The following is a 23576-nucleotide window of genomic DNA, read 5'->3' as shown; positions in this document are numbered from 1 at the left end:
ACATTACACAAAGAGAGGCACAGTAGAGAAGTGTAAGAAAGTGTTCCACACACAGCAGCGATGGGTAGTGTGGTAAAGTGTAGCCTTGCCGTTTCCTGCAGATGATGATGGCCAGAAACGTCACCAGGCTGGACACCAGGGCCATGCAGATCCATACGATGGTCATGGTGTTGTAGCGCAGAGGAGCTGAAAACACAAACACACACACACACACACACACACACACACAGTCAGCTGAGTGTTTCCAGTTTACCCTGTAGACACACACTGGCAAATGCAGGCGGCAGGTACAGTGGTCCTGGTCAAACAAGATAAACAAGAATTTTGACCTCTATTATAGGAGCTGCGCCTTTTCTAATTACCTCCTGTTTGTATTTTGAAAAGTGTGTCTGCGGCATTATGGGTAGGAAATATTCAACCCCAAACTTTCATTAGTATTCAGAGGTTGAAGTGATTACGTGTCCACCTTTAGGAACACCATTTCTTTGCAGACTGCACACAAACGGGAACTAGTGTTTTTTTACAGACCCACATGAGGTCAGTGTGGCCTTTGACTTTTGACCAAGGGACAACTAGTGAAGCTTTTAAGGAATTCCCCAAAGGCAGACTTGAGATATTATGTTCAAGAGGCAAAAAACGTGTGACCTTGACCGTTGCATTTCGACCATCCAAATCAAACTAAATAATCGGTGAGTCTAAGTGAAAATTTGTGGTAAATTTGAACACACAATGTTCAGCACTATTGTAGAAGTAAGTCAGCCAGACATGCTGGAACCAGAAACAGGGGCGACTACAAGTGAGAGTGCCTAAAACAGGACTGCTTGTTTTGCTCTTGTGTCATATGAACATGTTGAAAATTTAAAAACATATATTTCCCATTGCATTCACCTTAATACAGAATACATATTTACATATTTTCTTACTAAGTTATTAATTTATTCAGTTATTACAACATTTGTGTCCTTATAGTTGCAACTCATGTGTAATTCAGGAGAAAGTTATTAACTTTTCTTAGACCAAGAAGTCAAAAACAGTCTGTTTTAAACATAGCAGCAGAGTATGTACTGGAGCATTAAACAAAATAATAAAAACAGCATTTAAACATTGAGAACACAATGTTTGATGTATGAGCTGAACCTGACTATGTGTGATGAAATGATTAATATATTTTTAACCATGTTTGAGCTAGACAGCAAATTCAAAGTGTATCAGAGGTTTATCTCAAGTTGCCAGAGTGGTAACAGACCATAGAGGTCTGTAATAAGAAAAAAAAATAAAAAGCTATATTATAGTATTAGTCCAATATTTATTTGTTTTTCAGTACGAGAGGTAACTCTTCATATATGTTTATGCCTGCAGTTTTATGTACATGGCCAATTTTCTTTATAGAATTGGAGCCAAATACCACAAGTACCCTTTTCCTGTGACAGAGCCAGAAACCACAGCAAACACACTGACACAGCTGAAAAAAAGGATGCTGACAGCACAGATACACCAGGGTAAACAGAGAAACCACTCACCCTCCCAAGCTCCTCAACACAACATGTTCTTCTGTGACCGATTATTGAAAATTAAATGGCATTAGTCTCATATCAACATTAGGTTAACTCTATCTGTGGGCACAGCTCGGCACAGAGTGGCTGCAGTGCTGTTTGCAGAGGGATAACGGACACGACTCAGCATGTCGGCTGCTGGGGTGTCTGTAGCCCTCTTGTTTTTACGGTCTGAACATGAATCAGTATCAGGAGCAGGAGAGTCGGGGTCGAGTGCAGCAGCAGAATGAAGGGAGACTATTAGTCAATGAAACAGCACTGGGACTCCAACCAGGCAGGAGGTTGTACTTTGCAGACCTTGAATTTGCTCCGCACGTTATCTGCCAAACCCCCTATTAGAAAAGAAAAATATTCGAATACAACTTTTCCCTTTTTTTCTTTTTATTAACGCCTAACTTTCTGTGTTGCTCTTGCCTCAGGTGGAAAGACTCCTGAAGACTTCTCTCCCCAGCCCTGTACTGTGTACAGCCTTTTGAAGCAGGGATATGCTGCAGTTCTGCTGACAAGGGTGACCCTCTAACAAAGTACAGATCAGTGCAACAGAGGGATGGAGCGAGGTGGTTATCAGGCGCAGTGACACCCAAGCCCCTTTAACCATGGATCATGCTGTGCAGCCTTTCAAAAGATTTCAGTGCTGAGTCTTTCAACAGAACTGTTTCCTTATTCCCCACCCCCCCCACACACACACACTGTGTTAAACCGCACACGGCTGCTGAGGGCAGGCAGGAGGTTTTGAGCAACAATTCAGTGATACAGTACGTAACAGCTCTTGACCATCATGTGGCACACACACATGCACACACACAAACCTGCTTTCCCCGTCTGAATCTCCACATTCTGGCTGAAACGTCCGCAGCCTGCTGACGTTCTAGCTCGGACCTGGAAGATGTATTTGGTGCCCGGCTTCAGCCCTGACACTCGGGAGCTGGTATTTCTAGACTTCAGTGTCGAGTAACTCTGCTCTTCATTATCCTGTAACGAACACACAACACATTTAAACATTAGCTTTAGGGAAATTGGTCTGCAGGTCAACTCCAGTACATACGAGCTATACTGTTCAATCTGAATGCGTAAAATGTGTGGTTTAGGACAGAGAATAGATTTCACAACTACAAACATGAACTATGTGGGCTTAGTTCATTGTTTATGGCAAATAAGTTTAGAAACTATGCATTAATGCACTTAACTGTACAAGTGTATGATTAGTAAATATTAGAATGTTTCCCCAGGTTTAACATTTCCCAGGACAAATCAAAAAATGGCTTTCCAGTCTGGTTATTTCAGCAGCAGATAATTACTTTATTCATCTCCGTAAGAAAGCTGTTTGTGTAAAGATGTCAGTCAAATAGGTCACATCAGATGACATGAACAAGACACGTTAAATGTTCATAAACCGAAACATATGGCAACAGGAACAATATTTTTCTCTTTTTTTTCACCATCACAAGTGCTCACTCATTGTGGGAACTGCTCTTTGAAGTGCCTTAAAAAATTGTGTTTTTAGTTTTGGTGCACAGGTCCATTCATGGTCCATTTACATGGCTCGGGGGTCAGGAAGTTTTAATCACTTCAATCACAATGGACATTTTATTCTGAGTCTTCCCACATAAATTGTCCTTAAGTGTTTTCACAGGATTTGTTGACAGTCAGGTAAACACCGGTCGTAAGGCAGAGAAAGGCAAATCACACTAAAGTAAATACAAATAATCTTTTCTTAGTGTCTGTATATGCATCTGGTAGATTTGTTGAACCCTGCGTTGTGCATTGTTGTCATAAATGAAAACAACCTTATCTGCCAGTCAAATGTAATTGGCAGCTAATTACCTCTCACATCTTTTGATCTGCGTCTATCAGCCAGGAAAGTGACAGGTGCTTTGAAAAGTGTTTGTCTTATTTTTCATGTTCCCTTTCAAATCATTCTTTCATTTATGATTCATCGTTTTTCCAAATGCAAATGATCAAGCTTGTTATCCCTACTCACTATTCAAAATTCGTTTTTTTAGCATATATTTATTAAGGGGGGGGGGGGGTTGCATGTATTGTTTTGAAAGGAATGTGTCCTTTTTTTGGAAGTCTTGATTAACAGTAAAGTTCATCATCATCACTGCTCCCCTCACCTTGTTTTCATCTCCCCGCTTCAGCATCTTTTAATTCAAAGATACTTTACAGGTTTGGAAGTAAAATAAGTTCAACAATAATAGGGGGTGCAAAGTGCATCCAAACAACACAACGAGTGAATCATTCATGTATCCTTGGAAAGGATAAGAGCCTAATTATGAAGAAGTGCTAGGTGAAGAAATAAAAGCCTTTTTTTGGGTCTATATTATCGTCCTCAGCTAGAGTGCTGCTGCAGCGCCCGCCTCCTCCCTTGCTGTGACTCATTCTTGTTTAGCACAGAACTATAGAAACTGTAAGAAAGCAGATTGCTGACTTGTCCACTTGAAATCCCCCACAGGCGTCTCGCCCCCTGAGCGAGGCCAGATTAAGATACCAGCGCAAGAGACGAGCTAATCCTTCAGCTCTCCCCACCATCCTGCTTGTACGGCTATGGGACTGCTCGCTCCCTGACTGCTCCCTTTGCAATTAGCTGATTTCTATCATCTCACACACGCGCACACACACACACACTTTTACTGCAATTAGCTTGTCACAAGGCCTCTGCGCTCGCCAGCCGCTTGCTGTCACTGTCACTTTCACTAAGTTGGAATCTACACTGTCTCATCCTCTGTCTTTCTCTCCCTCTCTCGACCCTTATTTCCTTTCAATTAGCTGAGCTGCCAGTGGGATCTTTTTCTTGGATTAAGTTATCCAGAGTCTATCCAGCCGCCACTCCTCTGCATTCAAAGTATGTTGGCTCAGCTTAGTCAGAGCCTTTTGATGACAATGAGCTCATGTTCTCTAGGTATCTTCGGGATTGCCTCAATAGTTTCATGTCAAGTGTTTTTTGAAAAACAAAAGATAATGACGAAACCATAAAAACGATGACTACAGTGTTCAGTTTTGGGTTTCTTTAAGAGCACTTTTTGTGTGGCACAGATGCAGAAATTAGTTGTGTATACCTTCTCATAATATTTGATGTCGTACTCCAGGATTACTCCGTTGGGCTGGTCGGGCTCATGCCACAGCAGAATCACGCTGTTCTGACTGGTGTTCTCCTGGCGGATGGCTAATACTTCAGAGGGGGCTGCAAAGGAAACAGAAGAGATAACTGCTTCGTCAGTTCAAGATGTGGTTCCTCTATGATATCAAGTCTTTGCAGAAATGAGAATATCCTGCAGTGAAGAACCTATTCACACAAAGATTAGATGGTTGGAATATATTTAAATTAAGAAGAGATCAATGAAATCAGACACAAACTTCGGCTTTAACCCCTTGATTCCTGACCCATCCCTTATCCCTCCGCCAACTTTCGTAGTAATTTGGCCAGTAGATTTTGTGTAATCTTGCTTACAAAATCTTGCTTATATGCTGAGCTCAAAATAATCAACTCAAAACGGGCTGATTTACACAAACTTTCGAGCCTGAAACTGATGCAAGTCGTGATGCTAACGGACGTAGCTACACAATGGTGTGCCCAAGGGTACGTGAACGCACCGCAGAGGAGGAAAACACAGGACATTCAGGCTTAAATTATGGTGTAAATTATTTTATATAGAGTTGTATATGAATGTCAGGGCTTACAGATACCTGGATGACACGTCAGGAGCAGTATGGAAGCATGTTATGTTTTTTCTGTTGATTTACTACGTCTGAAGAAGCTGTCGCGATTGACTTCAATTGTATTTGATTCGGATGCAGCGCTGTTTACCCCTGAAAGTGTTTTGTGGAATCAAACCCTTGGCCCACCCCTCCATCGGCAGAATGGTGAGTAAATGATGAGTGAATTAAAAATGTTGGTGAATTATCCCTTTAATCTCCTTGGTCCTACAGAAACAATCATATGGTGATCATTTTTGTCAGAAACAAAAGGCGGAAGACATTTTAACCTTAGATATAGGGCTTGTAGAGGCTAGTTTTTCACTGACCTGAATTCAACAGCTTGAACGTGCGACTGAACTTTGCTATCACAGCATTAATCTGACCCCACATCCTAATTTATTAGACAACATTACTCTACTTCTGAGTCCCAAGATCGTTCTTGTGATGTCAGTTTTACAAATATATACATGCATATAAATATACATACGTTTTAAAGGAAGGTGAGCAAAGAAAAGTTGGGCAGTTTTATAATCCAGAGAGACAAACAGTCAGAGGACTTCAAGATCATAAATAAAGTAGAAGAACAGGTCAGAAATCCTGACTTTTTTCCATATAGTTTGCTGAGAGAACATGACAGAATCATGGATAAATGTATTAGGTTCTAGGGTCACAGAGTTTTGATGTGCTGTTTCAGACTTGGTGCAGTGATCTGCTGTAGTTCATGATGATAATATAGATCTCTTTCCTTTCTTAATGATCTCTCATCTTTTCTACTCCACCCTTATATCCCTTTGAAACTCAGTGAGAGTCAATCACAGCGGGTGGTCCATCCTTTGATGCATGCTACATTAGGTGTGTGTAACCAATAAAATCAGGGTTAGTTTTCCAACCCCATAACTGCTGAATCAACCCCAAAAGCTATTGATTAATTGGTTGTGTTCACATAGTGCCAGTGTATTAATACTGCTGGCATCTTGTCTTTGTCAAAATGGGGCAGAAATAAGCTGCACTAGAAAAACAACTTTTCTAGTGTATAAAGTTGATAAAAGTTCAACCTGAGTGCAGGTTACACTTACTTGTGTGTCAAATAATAAAAGTCAGGTTTCATACAAGTGATTACTGCGACACTATTCAGAATGTAGATAAGTTTGGTGGTATAAAGAAACTATGGAGCATATAACTGTCAGAGTTGAACAAGTATTATTTGCTGACAGTGGCTGCTACCCCATCAAGTCCTGTATGTGCCACAACCAGTTTTTCATCATCAGCACAAAATGTCGTTGAGACAGCACATTTCCTTTAAAGATTTTTTTTGTGTTGTAAATCTGACAGCAGAGAGAAACAGCGAGGAGAGGAGAGAAATGTGTGATCATGGGCCAAGGCTAGATTCACATATAAACTGATGCGGCTGCAAGTGAGACGTCAACATGGCCAAGGGCGTGATGTGCCACAGGTTTAGCTTTTCAAGGTATATTTTTGTGGCATTTAACTTCATTTGGATAATTTACAGCAAGTGATTCATGGTCTGCTTTGAAACCAGGGCATAACAGTTACTACACAATGTTCATCATCAGAGCCATGGATTCTCAGCAGCTTTAACATATCCTGAACTATTCATCCTTTGTCCTGCCTTGTACCCTTAAGTCTTTGAGCATTGTTCCCCTATAGGAATCAGTGAGCCATAACCTGGAGCTTAACAGAGCCCATGAGCCTTTTTGGCTAGGTTCCTTCTTTGCAAAGTTTGTTTCTGTTGTTGGAGTGTTTTGTGATACTGAAGGAACCACATGACTGCGGCTCTGCTCTTTGCAGATGATGTGGTTCTGTTAGCTCCATTGAACTGTAATGTTCAAATCGTACAGGGGCAGTTTGCAGCCTAGTAACTAGGACTAGAGTCAGAACGTCCAAATCTGAGGCCATTGTTCTCCCTGAAAGTTGTGGATCATCCTGGTGTCCGTTGCAGGGCCTGGGAAATGTACATATTAGTATGTTCAAAGTAATGGAAGGCTATGATGTTAAAGCACACTTTGTTGCAGTGTTTAACTTCACACATGGATGCTTCATTGATTCACGCCACGTTGCCTCAGCAAACACATTTTTGATTTTTATTTATTTCCAGGAACAGTGGAAACAAACACACAATGTTTAACCTAATGTGGATCCACATTCATTTATGGGATGTTGTTGTGAAGAAGGCCTACATGTGACAGGTGACAAAGCCTGCATGATGAGAAACTGAGCATGATTGTTTTGAACCCTACCTGCCTGGTTTGTTGTGATGTTGACCAGGGCATACAGTGATGGCTCGTTGCTCAGGTGCGTCACTGCATTCATGGCCAGGATGCGGAAGGAGTAGTTGGTGTGGGCCGCCATGTTGAGCACTGTCACCCACGGCTCCGTCAACCCACTCTGCCGGGGGACGAATCGAACCACTGCAGTGCCCGAACGCTCCACCATAGCTCCTCCCCCTGCCCCAATACTCGCTCCTCCGCCTGCTTTCCCTCCACCAGTGCCTCCTGGAGAGGATGTGCAGTCCTCGCAGGGCCCTCCTTCCCCAGAGCATTTCTTACACAACACGCTATACTGCAGATCACTGCGACCTCCGGTATCAAGAGGGCGATCCCATTCTAAGTTCACAGATGTCCCATTGACTGAGGAAATGACGCTTACTGGAGCAGATGGAGGGCCTGGAGACAAGAAAGACAGAAGTTTGAGTTCAGTCACAGGTTTGATTACTGTCCAAAAAAGTTAATGGCATTTTCCAGGCATAGATACGTTTTTGACACCTCATTCCACAGCTGCCATGGCTTGAGCGAGCTTGTTTGTATACATATTTCTTTGAACTGCTTTGAGCTGGTCTCACCTGTGGGATTAGGTGATCTTGTGTACAGTGTGTTTGTGCTTACGGGAGCATGGAGCTGCAGGTGGGTCATCTGCGGCTCGGTAGTAATTGGAGTCGCAGGGGCAGGACAGCGCGGCCCTGGTCTCTGAGTGGCTGTGCTGGGGACATTTACCACACAGGCCATCGCCTGCCACCGGCTTATAGAAACCCACCTCACAGGCTGCAGAGAGAGAGAAAGGGAGAATAAATAGAGTAAATAGGGAGCTCGCAGGGAAGGGCTATGCACTCCCATATTCACTCAGACCATGATAAAAGTGAAAGAGGCCGCGGCCAGAAAGGCATGAATCACACCCCTATAGCAAGCTGTGCATCTCAACGCTGCTTCAACTTTTTCAAAACTGTGTCATCTCCTCCAATGCATTCACTTTGGGACGGGGCCCCTCCCCTCCCCCTCTTCCAAATCTATGTATAATTACAGGCCCTGTAACCGTAGAGGCCGCAGAGCAGGGGAGATGAAAGTCCCTTCTTTCTGCTCAGATTTGGGCTGAAAAGGCTTTGCACTGTTGATACTCCCAGTGAGACCATCAGAATCCAGACCGTGTTTCAACCTTATTCAGCTCCTCTGATACATATTCACTTTTAACTCCACACTGATTAATAATGGAGGGAGCTCTGATAAATATATTCTCTTTCCAGGCGGTTAATAGGCTTCTGCTATGGTAAATGGGGCAGGGGTAAACCTTGCATAGACTCAGAAGGCAGCCACAGCAGACACAGACGCGCTTATGTTTGTTCTTTCTCACCGAGTAATTTATGTGCGCTTCCACCCAGAATTCAGTGTGTTAGTTTACAGATGCAGTGTTTTCCTAACCTTTGCTTGTTAGGTTTACAGGGGACCGTTTTTTGGTGCTTACACTTCAAAGGTGTTGAAAAGAACCATGATATTGGATAACCAACACAAGTGAAATGTTAACAAAGCAAATGGTTAAAAAGTATTGCGGATTACTGCTGAGACATTTTTAGATGCATTAGAAAAAGGGTAACATGTTCCCATCTTTGTACCCTAATAAGAACACATGCTATGTTCATCATGGCTGCACAAACAAATACACAGACACACATGTAAAGGATGTTCAAACATTAGACTATATATTATGAGATCCTACATAATGATAGTTTTATTTTACAGATATTCATTTCATAAAATGTTTAGCTTGTGTTCATTAGAACCTGCAGTAACTGTAAATATCCTCATGAAGCCGCTGGTTTTCTCTCTTAAAACATGAGTTTTTTAAAACTTTTTGTATTTTATATATACTGTGTATATATATACACATTTTATTTTCTCCTTTTCTCCTCTTGCCCAGTGTATATATATATATATATATACAGTATATATAAAATACAGAAAGTAAAAAAAATCCTTCATGAGGATATTAATGACACAGGGTATGATGAAAATATTATACAAAACCAGAATGTACAATGTACATAGTAAAAATAAAAATGCCATTTTCTTAATTCCTTACCCCCTGCTACTTAATTCTCAATGAAAAATGACAAGCAATAGAAATACAAAGTAATAATAAGAAAGAAAGAAGGAAAGAAAGAAAGAAAGAAAGAAAGAAAAAAAAGAAAAAGGAAGGAAGAAAGAAAGAAAAACTCAACATTCACTGATATGGACAGTTGAGTCTTAAAGTAAAGTTTCCCATGTGTGAGTCAACACAGAATGAATCCAGTTGAAAATGCAAGTTAAGTTATACAAGTGGTCTTGATCATAGGGAAGTAGTTGGTGGGTCAAACTAAAACAAGAGGGGCAGCAAGGTAGAATGAGATTTTTGGGCTGATCCATGCATGGCAAATTAGATTTTTTTTTCTAAATTGAAGAACGTCATCTCCTAAGGATGCTGGTAAACGGGTTGCAGGGACCTTCCAATGAAGTTTAATTTATCTGTGGGCAAGATGGGAACCAAGAGCAATAACATTGAAATATGAGTATTTGAAACGTAAAGTTTGCAAACTTTCACTCTCCACTGAATGGTGGCATTGCTACATGATCCCTCTCTAGTTTCCCTCCTGTCTGCCAGGAGTTGGTCATGCATGGCCTGGTTTCTATGACAATGAGAAGTCATTCCCGAATTGCATAAATAAGTTTGAATAGGCATATACAATTGAAATGGAAATGAAAATAGAGAAGAAAGGATATTTTTGTTTCCTAATAAAGACAGAAATAAATAAAAGAAGAGAAATCATTTCCAAGGTTTAGCAGGCCTCTATTTTATTACATACTCTTAGGGGGGGGGGGGGGGGGGGGGGGGGAATGTTTAAAAATAAGTTAATGGAAACAGAACAACAAACCAGATTTAAAATAGAAACTAAAGTTAAATCTGGTAGAAGGGAATTGTGGAAGAAATGTGACATGAAATATTAAAATAAATACAGTTAATACATAATGACTGATTTAGCTTTCCTTATGCATGAAGGCAGGTCAGCATTTGACTCCTCTTCACAGTTTGACATGGACAAGTGCATCTAAGAGAAGGAGTCTAGGCCACCTGAATATCCGAGGAACAGCTGCATTATTAAAGACTTTATAAAACACCTCAAATATTTTGAAACCTTGTTGTTTTACACTTCTCTTGACTTCCTGTGGTCAAACAGCCCCCTCACTGCTTTTTAGGATGTTGTCAAAAAACACACATGAGATGGCTTATGACATTATTAAATTTCCACTTTTAAACCTGGCAAAGCACAGCTGAAAGGCCAATTCTATCCTATCTTTAGTCATTCAAGCAGCAAATACCACATAACAGTACTCAATATAAAGTTACACCAGGCCACAAGGGTATCTATCTATAGTTACAGTGTCTTCTGGCAGTTATTTTTCTATTTAATTATTATTTTACCTCCTTTTTGACTTTAGTGCAGATTGTTTTTTTACATGACCGGAATTTTTCGATTCATCTATTTAACTATCCTTTTGTGGTTCTTTAAATACTGTTAGATTCTATTCCTATTCAGATTTAATCTAGAGTACAACATGCACATCCTCTGGTATCTGCTATTACCAATTTAAATTGATTTACTTTACATCTTCAGGGGTTAATGCTCCATGGTTTAAATGGTGAGCCTATGTCCACACACAGACGCAAACACATGCACACACGCAAACACATGCACACACGCACACACACACACACACACACACACACACACAGACACTATAGAGAAACAGACTGGCGACGATAGTGCTCTTCTCTTTCACTGTCACCCCCCCCCCGGAGCTAGAAGCTATTCCTATTTGCAATATTTATCCCAGACCATTTTTTCTTCCTCCTTTTTTTATATACTGTTAATCCCTCCATCCCTTGATGTTTTTTTTTGCGAAGCCCTTGAGTTGAGAATCGGGTCACGATAAACATCGCAACAGCTCGTTCATCAAGGAGAGAGGCAGCGAGTGCTTTGAAGTATCTGACAGATTCACCAAGAGTCCTGCACACGCACACATACACACACACGCAGAAACACAAACAAAGGCTATGGTAATGTTGGACACACATTGGGGTGTCGGATGCAGCCACAGTAACCACACACACAATGAATTCATCACCACACAGGTGAATATGCAAAGAGAACAAGAGGAGTGGTGATGTCAGGACCAGTTGTGATAACCTCTCACTTCACTCCTGACATGATGCTCAGATGGTGGTCTGGTGAAAAAGGAAAAGTTTTGCTTTATGATCATTTCCTTAAAAGGATATTTGTAATATTTTAGCTTTAGTAAATCATAGCAACGTGTGAGAGAAGATTGATTCACTGATGAAAAGATCAGCAACCTTAGAAGACCCTCTTGGACATCTTCAATTTTTTACGATTAAGCCGTCTCGGCAGCTCCTCTGCAACAAACCAAAAGCTGTTACGCTTTCTGGTCACAGTTTGGGATGTCACATTTCTTTAGAGGGGGGTGAACTCTAGCGAGGCAATCTGTAGTGTACTATCTTCACTTACAGTCAGTAAGTGGAAAAAAAAGTGAGTAATGCGAGCAGTGACGTAGCATCAGCGGGGGCGACATGCTGCAGGTGTACCACGTTTAAAGAGGCTGCTGTTGCTTGGAAATTACATTGAAACCAAACTACTGTTCATTCTGTGGATGAAGAGAAGCTGATGAAAACTTCTTGTTTCCCATCTCTCCCCAAAAACAGCTCAAAATACTGTGGTACATTCTACAAAATAGTACAGTAATAGATCAACTCATTACATTCTCATAACAGAATATTATGAAACATATATCACATATCATTCTAAATTTAATCAATAATCTTAAGTCTCTTTTGTACAAGAAAATCCCTGAATTGCTTACAGTGCCTTGCATAAGTATTCACCCCCCTTGGACTTTTTCCCATTATGTACTGTTACTAACTGGAATTCAAATAGACTTAAATAAACTTTTTCCCGTTTGATCAACAAAACATGCATAGTACTTTGGAGGTGCAAAATAAATTTTATTGTGACACAAACAATAATGAGAACAAAAAAGTTGACATCTGTTGGGTGCATAAGTATTCACCCCCCTGTGTCAATACTTGGTAGAACCCCCTTTCGCTGCAATTACAGCTGCAAGTCTTTTGGGGTATGTCTCTACCAGCTTTGCACATCTAGAGATGGAAAGGTTTGTCCATTCTTCTTGGCAAAAAAGATGAAGCTCAGTCAGATTGGATGGAGACCGTCTGTGAACCGCAATCTTCAAGTCTTGCCATAGATTCTCTATTGGATTGAGGCCTGGGCTTTGACTGGGCCATTTTAAGACATTAACATTCTTTAATCCAAACCATTCCTTTGTAGCTCTGGCTGTATGTTTAGGGTCATTGTCCTGCTGGAAGATGAACCTCCGCCCCAGTCTCAAGTCTTTTGCAGACTGCATCAGATTTTCTTCAAGGATTTCCCTGTATTTGGCTCCATCCATCTTTCCCTCTATTCTGACCAGTTTCCCTGTACCTGCTGAAGAGAAGCATCCCCACAGCATGATGCTACCACCACCATGTTTCACTGTTGGGATGGTGTGCTCAGGGTGATGGGCAGTGTTGGGTTTTCGCCACACATAGCGTTTTGCATTGAGGCCAAAAAGTTCAATTTTGGTCTCATCTGACCAGAGCACCTTCTTCCACATGTTTGCTGTGTCTCCCACATGGCTTCTGGCAAACTCCAAACGGGATTTGTTATGGATCCCTTTCAACAATGGCTTTCTTCTTGCCACTCTTCCATAAAGGCCAGATTTGTGGAGTAGACGACTAATAGTTGTCATGTGGACAGATTCTCCCACCTCAGCTGTGGATCTCTGCAACTCCTCCAGAGTAACCATGGGCCTCCTGGTTGCTTCTCTGATTAATTTTGTCCTTGTCCGACTCTTCAGTTTGGGTGGACGTCCTCCTCTTGGTAGGTTTGCGGTTGTGCCATATTCTTTCCATTTTCTTATGATGGATTTTATGGTGCTCAGAGAGATGTTCAAAGCTCTGGATATTTTTTTATAACCTAACCCTGCTTCATATTTCTCCACAACTTTATCCCTGACCTGTTTGGTGAGCTCCTTGGTCTTCATGATGCTGTTTGTTCAGTAATGATCTCCAACAAACTCTGAGTCCGTCACAGAACAGGTGTATTTATACTGAGATTAAATTGCAGACAGGTGGACCCTATTTACTAATTATGTGACTTGCAAATGTGACTTGTGAATGCAATTGGTCGCACCAGATCTTTGTTAGGGGTTTCACAGTAAAGGGGGTGAATACATATGCACTCAACACTTTTCAGATTTTTATTTGTAAATAATTGTGAAATCCATGTAATATTTCCCCCCACTTCCAAATGATGCACTATTTTGTGTTGGTCCATTACATAAACTCACGATGAAATAAATTTTAATCTGTGGTTATACCATGACAAAATGTAGAAAAGTCCAAAGGGGGTGAATACTTATGCAAGGCACTGTATATATCCCTCTAAGAAAGCTTCTGCTGCACCCAATAAATATTATATTATATGAGGCGGTGTGGCCTAGTGGGTAGAGTGGTCGTTCTCCAACAAGAGGGTTGCACGATACTGAACCCCTAAATGGCCCCTCATAAATGTTGATTGTACTAATTGTAAATCGCGTTGGACAAAAGCGTCAGCCAAAATGACATGTAAAAATATGAATTCATCATAATTACAACGCATAGCTGTACATATGGAATATACAATAGGTAAATGTTAAATTAAATTAAAATTAAATGTTATAAGTCAGTATCATCAGATACTGCTGAGTAACATATTAATGAAAGCACAGCACCGGGTAACGTTACAGCTCAGGAGAACTGCTGGGTTATTGAGTACATTATGACAGCACAAGGATTAATTCATCAATGGATAACAGAAGTAAAAGTGGACATACTGGTGATTATTATTGTCCTGAGTCTGGTCCTGTAAGCTGTCTGATAAATGGTAAATTATTACTTATTATTATTACTTAAATTATTATTACTACTACTGTAATTATTTATTTTTATATATTAATAATAATCATCATAATCATAATCATATAAAAACATTTGGTTTTAGACTTAAGGTTTCAAAATAAAAGGACACTTGGCAACAAAGGCAGCTGTGTGTTCATGTGCAGCTAAAGCTCACACGAGGCTCAGACTGACCTGAGAGTTGAGAGTTGCCATGTCGACAGAGGTCTGTCAATAAAGCGGTGACCATGCAAGTGAGGAAAGTAATAATGAGGCTCAGAAATCCAGGGGAGCGATTTTAAAGGTAGTTTGTCAAAATCAACAATAGGGTAAACTCAAAAAAAAAAGAAGAAAGCATGTCCTAGGAAAAAACAGGAGATGGTGAAAGATGCCGACCGCATTCTGTGGGTGACAGAAAACCCATTTGCATGGTAAAGAAAAAAACCTCTGTATCTGCACAGCAAGTCCAGAATGCTTCAAAGTTGATTGTGCTGAAGCACAGAGCCTGAAGAACAATACACGTGTAACTGTCCAGATAATTATGTTGTGGACTGTAGGTTTGAAATGTGGAGTATGAACAGAAAAGTGATGGAAATAAAAAGAGAGTTTCAGTTTGAAGAGACACACACTTTAGGTGTTTACAGAAAGTGTACTTTAGTGATATGTGTGTGTGTGCTCACGTGCGGTTGCCTGTGTGTTGCCTGGCGTGTCGGTACCTGTCAGTGCAGTGCACATGCTACAAGAGAATTTGCATTACAATGAATCTTAATAGCTGCGTGCGGCAGTGTGTGCTGACCTTGATTTATTCCCTGTATAAGTGGGTAAATAAATACATTGGGAAAGATGGGGGAGCCGGAGAGAGCACATCATCGTCCCACGCGTGAGGAGAGGGAGGGAGGAACAGGGAGCGGAGCGGCGGGGAGGTCTTAAGTGCAACCCAGGTCGGCCTGTGAGAGCTCACGTTCAGCGTTCAATGCTGGCAGTGAGCCCACTCTGCTACAAGGGTACATTTTGGTGATTCTAGAATACCACAATAAAATGAAAACAGTAAATGTATTTTCTGCTTCTTTTCCGTGAGGAATATCAAACTGTGTAAAGAAACATTCCGGTTGTTAAAATTCAGCTAAAACCGTAGAAGCTAGTGAAGTATACTTATGGCACTGAGAAAAACAGAACCATCACACCTGACAAAATAAAAGTAGCTGAAATGCATTAGCTTCTCCTGATGGTTGTATACCAACCATCCATAAACAGTGCTCTGCTCTTTTGACTCCACTAGTTATTTCTTAATGGGAATCCAGCTTCAAGCCTGTGATTTCTTTGATTTGGTTTCTACTTATCGGAGATAAAAAAATAAAAAACTGTTTTCTCTCAGTCTAGATTTGAAATTTTATATTTTGGTAAATAGTATGAAAACTGTACATTCAAGAGACTGTTGTCCTACTGTTGTTTACAGTTGAGGATTCAGATGGTAGTAAGTGATCAGTCAAGCAACTTGAATTTGCCTCAAACTTTCATAATTTGCAAGATTTGTTATTGCAAATGTCTTTATACAACACATCATATAAAACAAGCCGTGTCTGTACTGGCAGCCCTGCTGTAAGACAGTGTCAGTATTGTGACATTACTATTTTACTAAGTTTTATTATTCTTGTTGAAGTTTTTCAGTTAGTGCATCATTCTGCCATATATGCAAAAAGGAGCAACAGTGTGGAAAGACATATCATTAAGTTTTGGTTTTGGTAAGTAACTAAAATACAGAATACGTAAGTAAAATTAAAGTTCATCTCACAATGAAAAATTGTTTTGTTAAATATATGTACATGTACTGTATTTGACTTTATTTATTTGTATGATTAGACTTTATATAAATAAAAAAATTTACACAAGACATGCAGGTCTGTAATGAAAAGCAAAATAATTGAAAATGCTCTACTGAATGTGACCATACCTGTGAAAAGTTTTAAGGCCACTACAGAGTCAGGGTTGAGTTCATCAGATCATCTATTACAACACATAGCACACACTGTGTTGCTTGTGACTCACCTCAGAACACCTTATATCACTTCTCTCCCAGGTCCATGTTTGAGCTTTTAGAAATAGTATCTTAGATCAATGTGTCATTCAGGCCAGTTGAGGTATAGTTTAATTTTCTTAAAGTCATCAAATCTGCTGTTCTTTGATCCAATGATCCAAATTGATATACAAATCATTTTAAAATGACTCTCCTCATATCTGCCAACAGGAGATGCTATGTCTCCAATGATGCTCACATGTCATCTATTGCATCCAGTGGATTTAGTTCTGGGACCTTATATCATTTGGTCTGTTCCTTTTTCATGCGTTTTCCTTTCATGGCTATGCTGAGGACATGTCAGAGCCACACAATCCTCATGGGCTAAACAGAGGCTGGTGCAATACGTTCCCAGCACAAACAACCAAAGAAAACCGTCGTCTGCTGGTTCCCACATCAAGCCTGTTGTTTAGAACCTCTCCATGTGATTTGACATTGCTTGAATTTGAGATGAACACATGTCAAAACCTGAGTCTTTTGAATAGCCAAGAAAACATCTCCTCACGCCCTGAATATTGCAACAGCCTCTTCTTGTAAATCCATTAATGAAATACACACTGTATAGAACTTAGCTGGAAGACTTTGAACAAGCTTCAAAATAAGTTAAGAGTTGGTTTCATCCTTTGCAATTCTTTTCGAATCTTACTATTGGATTTTAAAGCTCCTCATGGTCTTCATGATTGGTTCAATCAAATTATTTGGATTTGAATGATTTTACATTGACTGCATTTTTGCTGTTGAGAGTGCCTTTGGTTATTTATACTGATCTGTGTTATAGCTGCTTCATGCTTTTGCTCCAGTGTGTGAAGGCCTTGTAAAATATTATGATGATTATTTATTTATTTTTTAATAAGCACCTTTATACTGTCAGTTATGGCAAAATCCACCTTGAAAAATGTTAATGGAAGCATTCCCTGTGTGGCACATTTTTTTGGAAACATGCACTAAACCCAGTGTTTTTAGCAAATGTATAACATTTCATTAAATGAATACAAGTCACAGCACAATTATTCTCCATTAATCAGTAACTATAGAATAGAAAATCACATATTTAGTAATCAAATTCTACTTTAAAATGGACTTAATCTGTTGACATGAGCAGATTTAAAAGTTCTACATGCTCTCCTCCAACATATCTACTTCTGATGTCCTCGACCTGGAGTAGCGTCGACCTTGTAAGGGAAGTGAGCGCACGCCAGCATCTAGTGACAAAGTTAGCCAACGGCTCCTGAGCTGGTTCCCCAGGGAGAACATGAAGCCACTAACGAGCCGCTGAAGCTGTCTGAGTGATGGATGAACGTGTCGGTGAGATCAGCTGTGGAAATGGGACACTCCCCATCCACTGTCCCTCCTCTTACATGGCTAGTCGGGATAATAACATCCGGATTGTCGCTCTGCTGCGCCCTGCTAAACGAAAGGTCTCCTTACAATTTAGGGTGAGCCAGATTTGCTCGGTGTTGGAGATAGTTGACCTTGGGGCTGTAATGGATGAGTCTGGTTACGGCTCCTTAGAGAAGGTCAGCTGTGTGGGCATGTTTGTGTTGGGCTCACAGGACAGGAGGAAAAAGTATCTCTATATATTCCTTATAAAAGAGTTGATTTTGGGACTTATTTTAGGCTGTGGTCAGATACATAATAACATATAGTTTGAAATAACATAGCCATGGTATTTCAAACTATATTATCATTTCTGTGTTAATAAACACGTTTAAAAATAATCTTCTCTGTAGTTTCCATAAAATTGTTGTCTGTACTGTACAGTTCAGGCACTTGAATACCACAAGATACCTTTGTTGTTGAAAAATTATTGGGGCGGGTTAAAATGTGTGCTAATGGCTGTAAAAATGATTTAAGACTGAATAGAAAACAGTCTATAAAATGAGGGAAAAAACATTAAGGGTAGATATAAGATTATTTTCTTGTTGTTAAACATTAGACATGTGATAAAACAAAGTGATAAAAACCACAGCTGTTTACCTCACAGTCCCCACTGAGAAATAAAAACATCACCTGGAGGCAAATGGCAAATTTTAAACTGTCCAAGTGAAAAAGTATTTGTTTGGTGTTGCTGGAATTCCTCTGGCTAAAAGCCATCTATCACAAAATTAGCTGACCTTATTGAGAGGATCTGTGTGAACAGAAAGAAAAAACGATAACAACGTATTAACATTTCAGCTTTTCTGCACTTAAAGTAATTGTTTTTCAAAAATGTAAATTAAGAATGTAAATAAGGTATTAAAAATGTCCATGATGATATTTGTAGATAGGATTTTAAGTGTGCCAGCAGCTAGTTATCGCTGCACTCTTTTATCTCAGTGGATGTTTGTGTAGTTTCCTCTTCACAGAAAACAATGCAACATAGATGTGTCTTTTCTTGGTAATAAGAATGACAGTTTGAAGTTTGTTTCTCTCTACCACTGTGCAGACACTTTCTGGCTGTTAATCCGTGGCTGCTCTCTCCACACTCTCTAATGATGCGTTCACATGAAAAACAGAGTTCCTGGAGCGAGTAACATGAACTAACACAACCGGTAAATAGTTGCCTGTTCTCCTCCCGGAAAAGAACAGAGGAGGAGAACTGGTTGAAGTGACAGCAGTTGTTGTGGTGTAGCTGTTGTGGAGACACCAGAGAAACCGGCACCATCTTGTGTGGTTCCACAAGATGATCCGGAGGTTTACACAGCTCAGGAACTTCACTGTCTTATCCAGTGCTACCTGAAGCTGAACAGTGGCCAGTTTGATAAGCTGTTAGTTCAGGTTGGTACCAGCTCCTGTCTACAGTGAGTTTCTTTCTATTCACATCTTTGAATGTAACTTCTTCCCGATAAAGATTTGCTTCGCGTTTGGTTATAATCATAACGCCCTACGTATTGTAAAGTGTCGTTGGTGAGAGCAGAGAGCGAGCAGCTTGTGGCTACTCTACTTAGCTTGAACTCTGAATAGCTGGCTAACTAAGAGAGTGGAAAGACACAGGAATTGTAGGGTTCTTCCACACTGGTAGTTTATATTCCTCAACATCGACCATGCAGTGCCTGGTTTCCACAGCTCTAAAATAGGTTTGTTTGTCAAACATGACAAGCAGTAGCCTACATATGAAACACCAGCGCCTTACAAGACCGGATCTCCATGAGTCCATCAGCATGTGAGTGCACCGCTCGCTCTGGTTCAATACAACAAAATTGAAGGATGCAGTATTGCAGGAGACCCAAATAACCCAAATTGGCTGTTACAGTGTTACACACAGAGATGATCTGCTCATGCACTTTTTATGCTTTCTCAGGCAGATTTCCCCCTCAGAGAAGCGTTCTCTCCTACTACCATAAAAATGCAGCATTATAAAAACAATCCAAAAAACACAGAGAATAAGTCAAACCCAAGGCTTCCTTATTTCTGTGCTCAGATAGCAAGCAAATGAATATGAATGAGAACACCTTCTGCTATAAATGTGTATGTGTTTGTTTGTATTTCATAGATCCTGACAACCATGGGGAGAGATGTGCTGTATTTCATGGCACATTTGATTGGGCTGGTAGACAGCATTTGTGTCTGCCTGAAGAACCTGTCCGTCCACATACATCCCCGCCTCTCCGCGCGTCTCTGCTGGCCTCCCTGCCGGGTTCAAATCAATTCCATCAATGAAGCCATCACAAAGGAAACATTATCGCAGTGTTTTGCTGCGAAAAAAGGGCCTGGTAATTACAAATCAAACGAGACAAATACATCCCGGTTAATGAGCGTTAAACGGATGTTAATTATCCGATTGAATGGCTGTCACCATTAAACTGTGCCTGATGGAAGGAGTAGGCGGAGGAGCGTCGGAAGGTGGGAGAGCAGGGGAGAGGGTCGGGAAGGGGAAGGGTAACTCCAAAAAAAAAAAAGATGGAATTTCTGAAAGGCATATTAGCGGCAGACTGCGAGGATCAGAGAGTGTGAAGCGCGTGTGTCGGAAAAGCAAGCGAGAGAGGAAAGGCGTGGGGAGAAGTGACGGTGGGAAGGAGCGAGGAGGGGGGGGGGAGGAAGGGAGGCCGGCTACACTTTTCCCTTTTTTTTCTCCTGACATTAGCAATCGCTGCGTTGCATCAGAGGGGAAATTAATCAAGTGCTTTTGATTATTAATATATTTGAAAGGACACATTTTCCTGAGGAGAGCGCTGAACAGAGGCAGGAGTCACCTAGTGTTAATAAGGTCACAGTTGGTGCACCGGGAAGCGCCAGTCATAACATATCCATCTAAGAGGGATTAAAAGAAAAAACTGAAAGAAAAGGAAAAGTTCAAGCACTTAACATTCACAACAAGGTGCCTGTCCCCTCTGATTCATCAAGCAGCTCATAGCCAACAGAGCCCAGATTGTATGTCTGGATTAGGAAGCACAGACACATCAATTTAGGAACTTTGAGCAGAGGTTCGGAAAAATAATAATTGCTTGCGGGACGGTAAATGTTCCTCACAGAGATGATTGATGCACATCTCAAAGACAACATAACCTGATCTGAACAGGGCTTCGGAAATAGAAGCAAAACTGTGCCAGAAAACCTTGAATTCACTGATTAACCTTTGATACCTGCAATTCTGACAGAGTTCATGAGTTTTCACTGCTGCGTGTCTCTTGTTTGAGTGTTGGGTTCATGTTTTTGTACAGCACTATTCCGTCGGCAGTGGTATATATTGGTTATATATTATGTTCAACGTTTGCTGGATATTCTTATATTTTTACTACATTCTAACCTTTGGATGAAGATTTCAAAATAAAAAAAAACTGAAACACTACGGAGATCACAGGGACTTTCAGAAAGCCTTGAATGTGAGCTCACAACACATTTCTGAACTCATACATCCATGTTTTTCTAACATGTCCCAGGCGTCCCAGACATTTTGGCATCTTTTAAATTTATGGTAATTTGATAAACAGCAGATTTGTTGGGTATTGTTCAAATGGAACAATACACCACTGTAAAGCCTTTATTAGTTTAAAGGCTTTACAGTGGTGTACCACATCTTGAAAATGTGTGCACCCTTTGTTGTTTCAGATGATGTTAAGCGTAGAGGGTCCACAGGCATTCCTAATTCCTAAGGCTGAGTACTCCACTGTGTGCTATTCACCTGCTACTTAAAGGATAAGTTCTGTATCCTCATTAATGTCAACAAACTGCAATAAAACCTGAAACAGCAATGTGATGATTTAACAAACAAGTGTCTGCGTATACAAAACCTGATGCATGCTATTCCTCTGAGAGCCACACAGCTCCAATGTTGTCCAAGAACTACTAACAATCCACCAACATGCAATAGACACACACACACACACACACACACACACACACACACACACACACACACACACACACACACACACACACTGCTGTTGGAAACACTCACTAAAGCAAATAATCCCTAACAAATGCTAACAAAATAATAACATGATGATGATGATGGCCTTTTTTTTTTTTTTTTATGTACATCACTAGGAATGATTGTGCTTGGAGCTTAGGACCACAAACAGGGCAGGAAGGAGTCTGAACATTGAAATATTGACTCTGTGGTCTTTTCTTGGTCTTTTCTTGTTGATTTGTTGACATCGACAAAATACAATATCTAGACATTAGCCTGTATCCCTTGAATAAAACAGCATGAATACCCAAATCATCACAGAGAGAGCATGAACAGGGGTGTCCCTGCCCCCAAAGAAGTCGATTCTACGACTTTGGCAAATTTATAAGAGCAAAAACACCCAAAGTTGCATTTCTAACATAATTAATTTGACTGCTCTGCTTAGAAATGACATGTTCAAATGACCTTTGCCAGAATGTACCAAAGCAAATGGCAAAAACATGACAAAATGTCAAAATGTACTCTCAGTTTTATTTATGCAAGCAGTCAACTGACTTTGACCGAAGTCTCTAACAACAGTGTCACTCATGGATTACTCCTGTTTGAGATAACAACATTATTACAATCCATGATACACAGGCACACGCGCGCGTGCGCGCGCACACACACACACACACACACACACACACACACACACACACACACACACACACACACACACACACACACACACACACACACACAGCCCATTCTACCATCCACATCATTACAAGCTGCTTCTTTCGGCCGAGGCCTGGAAAGAGGGAGACATAAATGACAGCGCCCTGTGTGCACATCAGTTTAACTCAACAAGAAGTCAGGGCAGAAAATCATTTGAAGAAGTCCCGCAGTCCCTCAGACGGAGGCTGCCAGCTTCTCAGTGATCTGCTATCATGTTGCCTGTCTCTTTACTGTCAGCACTAATAGGTCTTAGACACTGGACTGGGACATGGGTGGCTACCACAGGCCAAGGGTGGCACACACTCAATCAATAATTTACCCAGCAGCTCGCAGCCCTTTGTGTGTGTGTTTTCTGTCCTGAATTAAGCATTCATATGGGCTGCACATAAGAGGATTTGTTTGAGAGAGTGCATCTTCGTGTAACTGGTAAGATGGGTATGCAAGTGTGTGTGTGTGTGTGTGTGTGAGTGTGTGTATGTGTGTGTCTGTGTCAGCAACGTTGCTTTGTGTACTGATGTGTGGCCCTCTGCACCTGCTGAGGAGATAGGGCTTTGGCCAAACGCAACAAAGATTGGAGGGAAGTTTGAGTGACATAACAGAGCTGTGTCTGGCTGAGATATGATTCATTCTGTTATCGCTCTCTCTCTCTCTAACACACACAAACACACACACACATGCATGCAAGCGCCGGCTCACAAGCTCAGAGTCGTGATGGCTTAACAGCATCACAATATTTAATAATACCATCTCTCCTCGTCCACTGTTTTTTTCTCCTTTTTCCCTACACTGCTCTCATTTCCTCTCATCTTCTCTTTTCTCTTCCCTCTCTTTGTTTACCCCTCCTCTACCCTTCACTCCTCTTTACCTTTCATAC

General features: G+C 40.8%; 1 protein-coding gene across 3 annotated transcripts in view; it reads right to left on the bottom strand.

The window, feature by feature from the left end:
* Nucleotides 1–23576, bottom strand: part of epha8 (eph receptor A8) — a 107710-nt gene that overhangs the window by 16017 nt on the left and 68117 nt on the right. For 2 of the 3 annotated variants that reach the window (XM_053443216.1, XM_053443230.1), the window contains exons 7-11: nt 8156–8311; nt 7511–7936; nt 4613–4737; nt 2363–2525; nt 54–186 (exon numbers count right to left, since the gene is read on the bottom strand). In XM_053443216.1, coding sequence (XP_053299191.1) covers nt 54–186; nt 2363–2525; nt 4613–4737; nt 7511–7936; nt 8156–8311 — 1003 coding nt within the window. The remainder of the gene's footprint in view (nt 1–53; nt 187–2362; nt 2526–4612; nt 4738–7510; nt 7937–8155; nt 8312–23576) is intronic. The other variant, XM_053443223.1, reaches the window with a different exon arrangement.

This window comes from Pleuronectes platessa, chromosome 2 (genome assembly GCF_947347685.1).
Source record: "Pleuronectes platessa chromosome 2, fPlePla1.1, whole genome shotgun sequence".
In the NCBI taxonomy this organism is placed as follows: Eukaryota; Metazoa; Chordata; class Actinopteri; order Pleuronectiformes; family Pleuronectidae; genus Pleuronectes; species Pleuronectes platessa.
The sequence above is the reverse complement of the archived record's forward strand: the minus strand, read 5'-3'. Positions and strand labels throughout refer to the sequence as shown.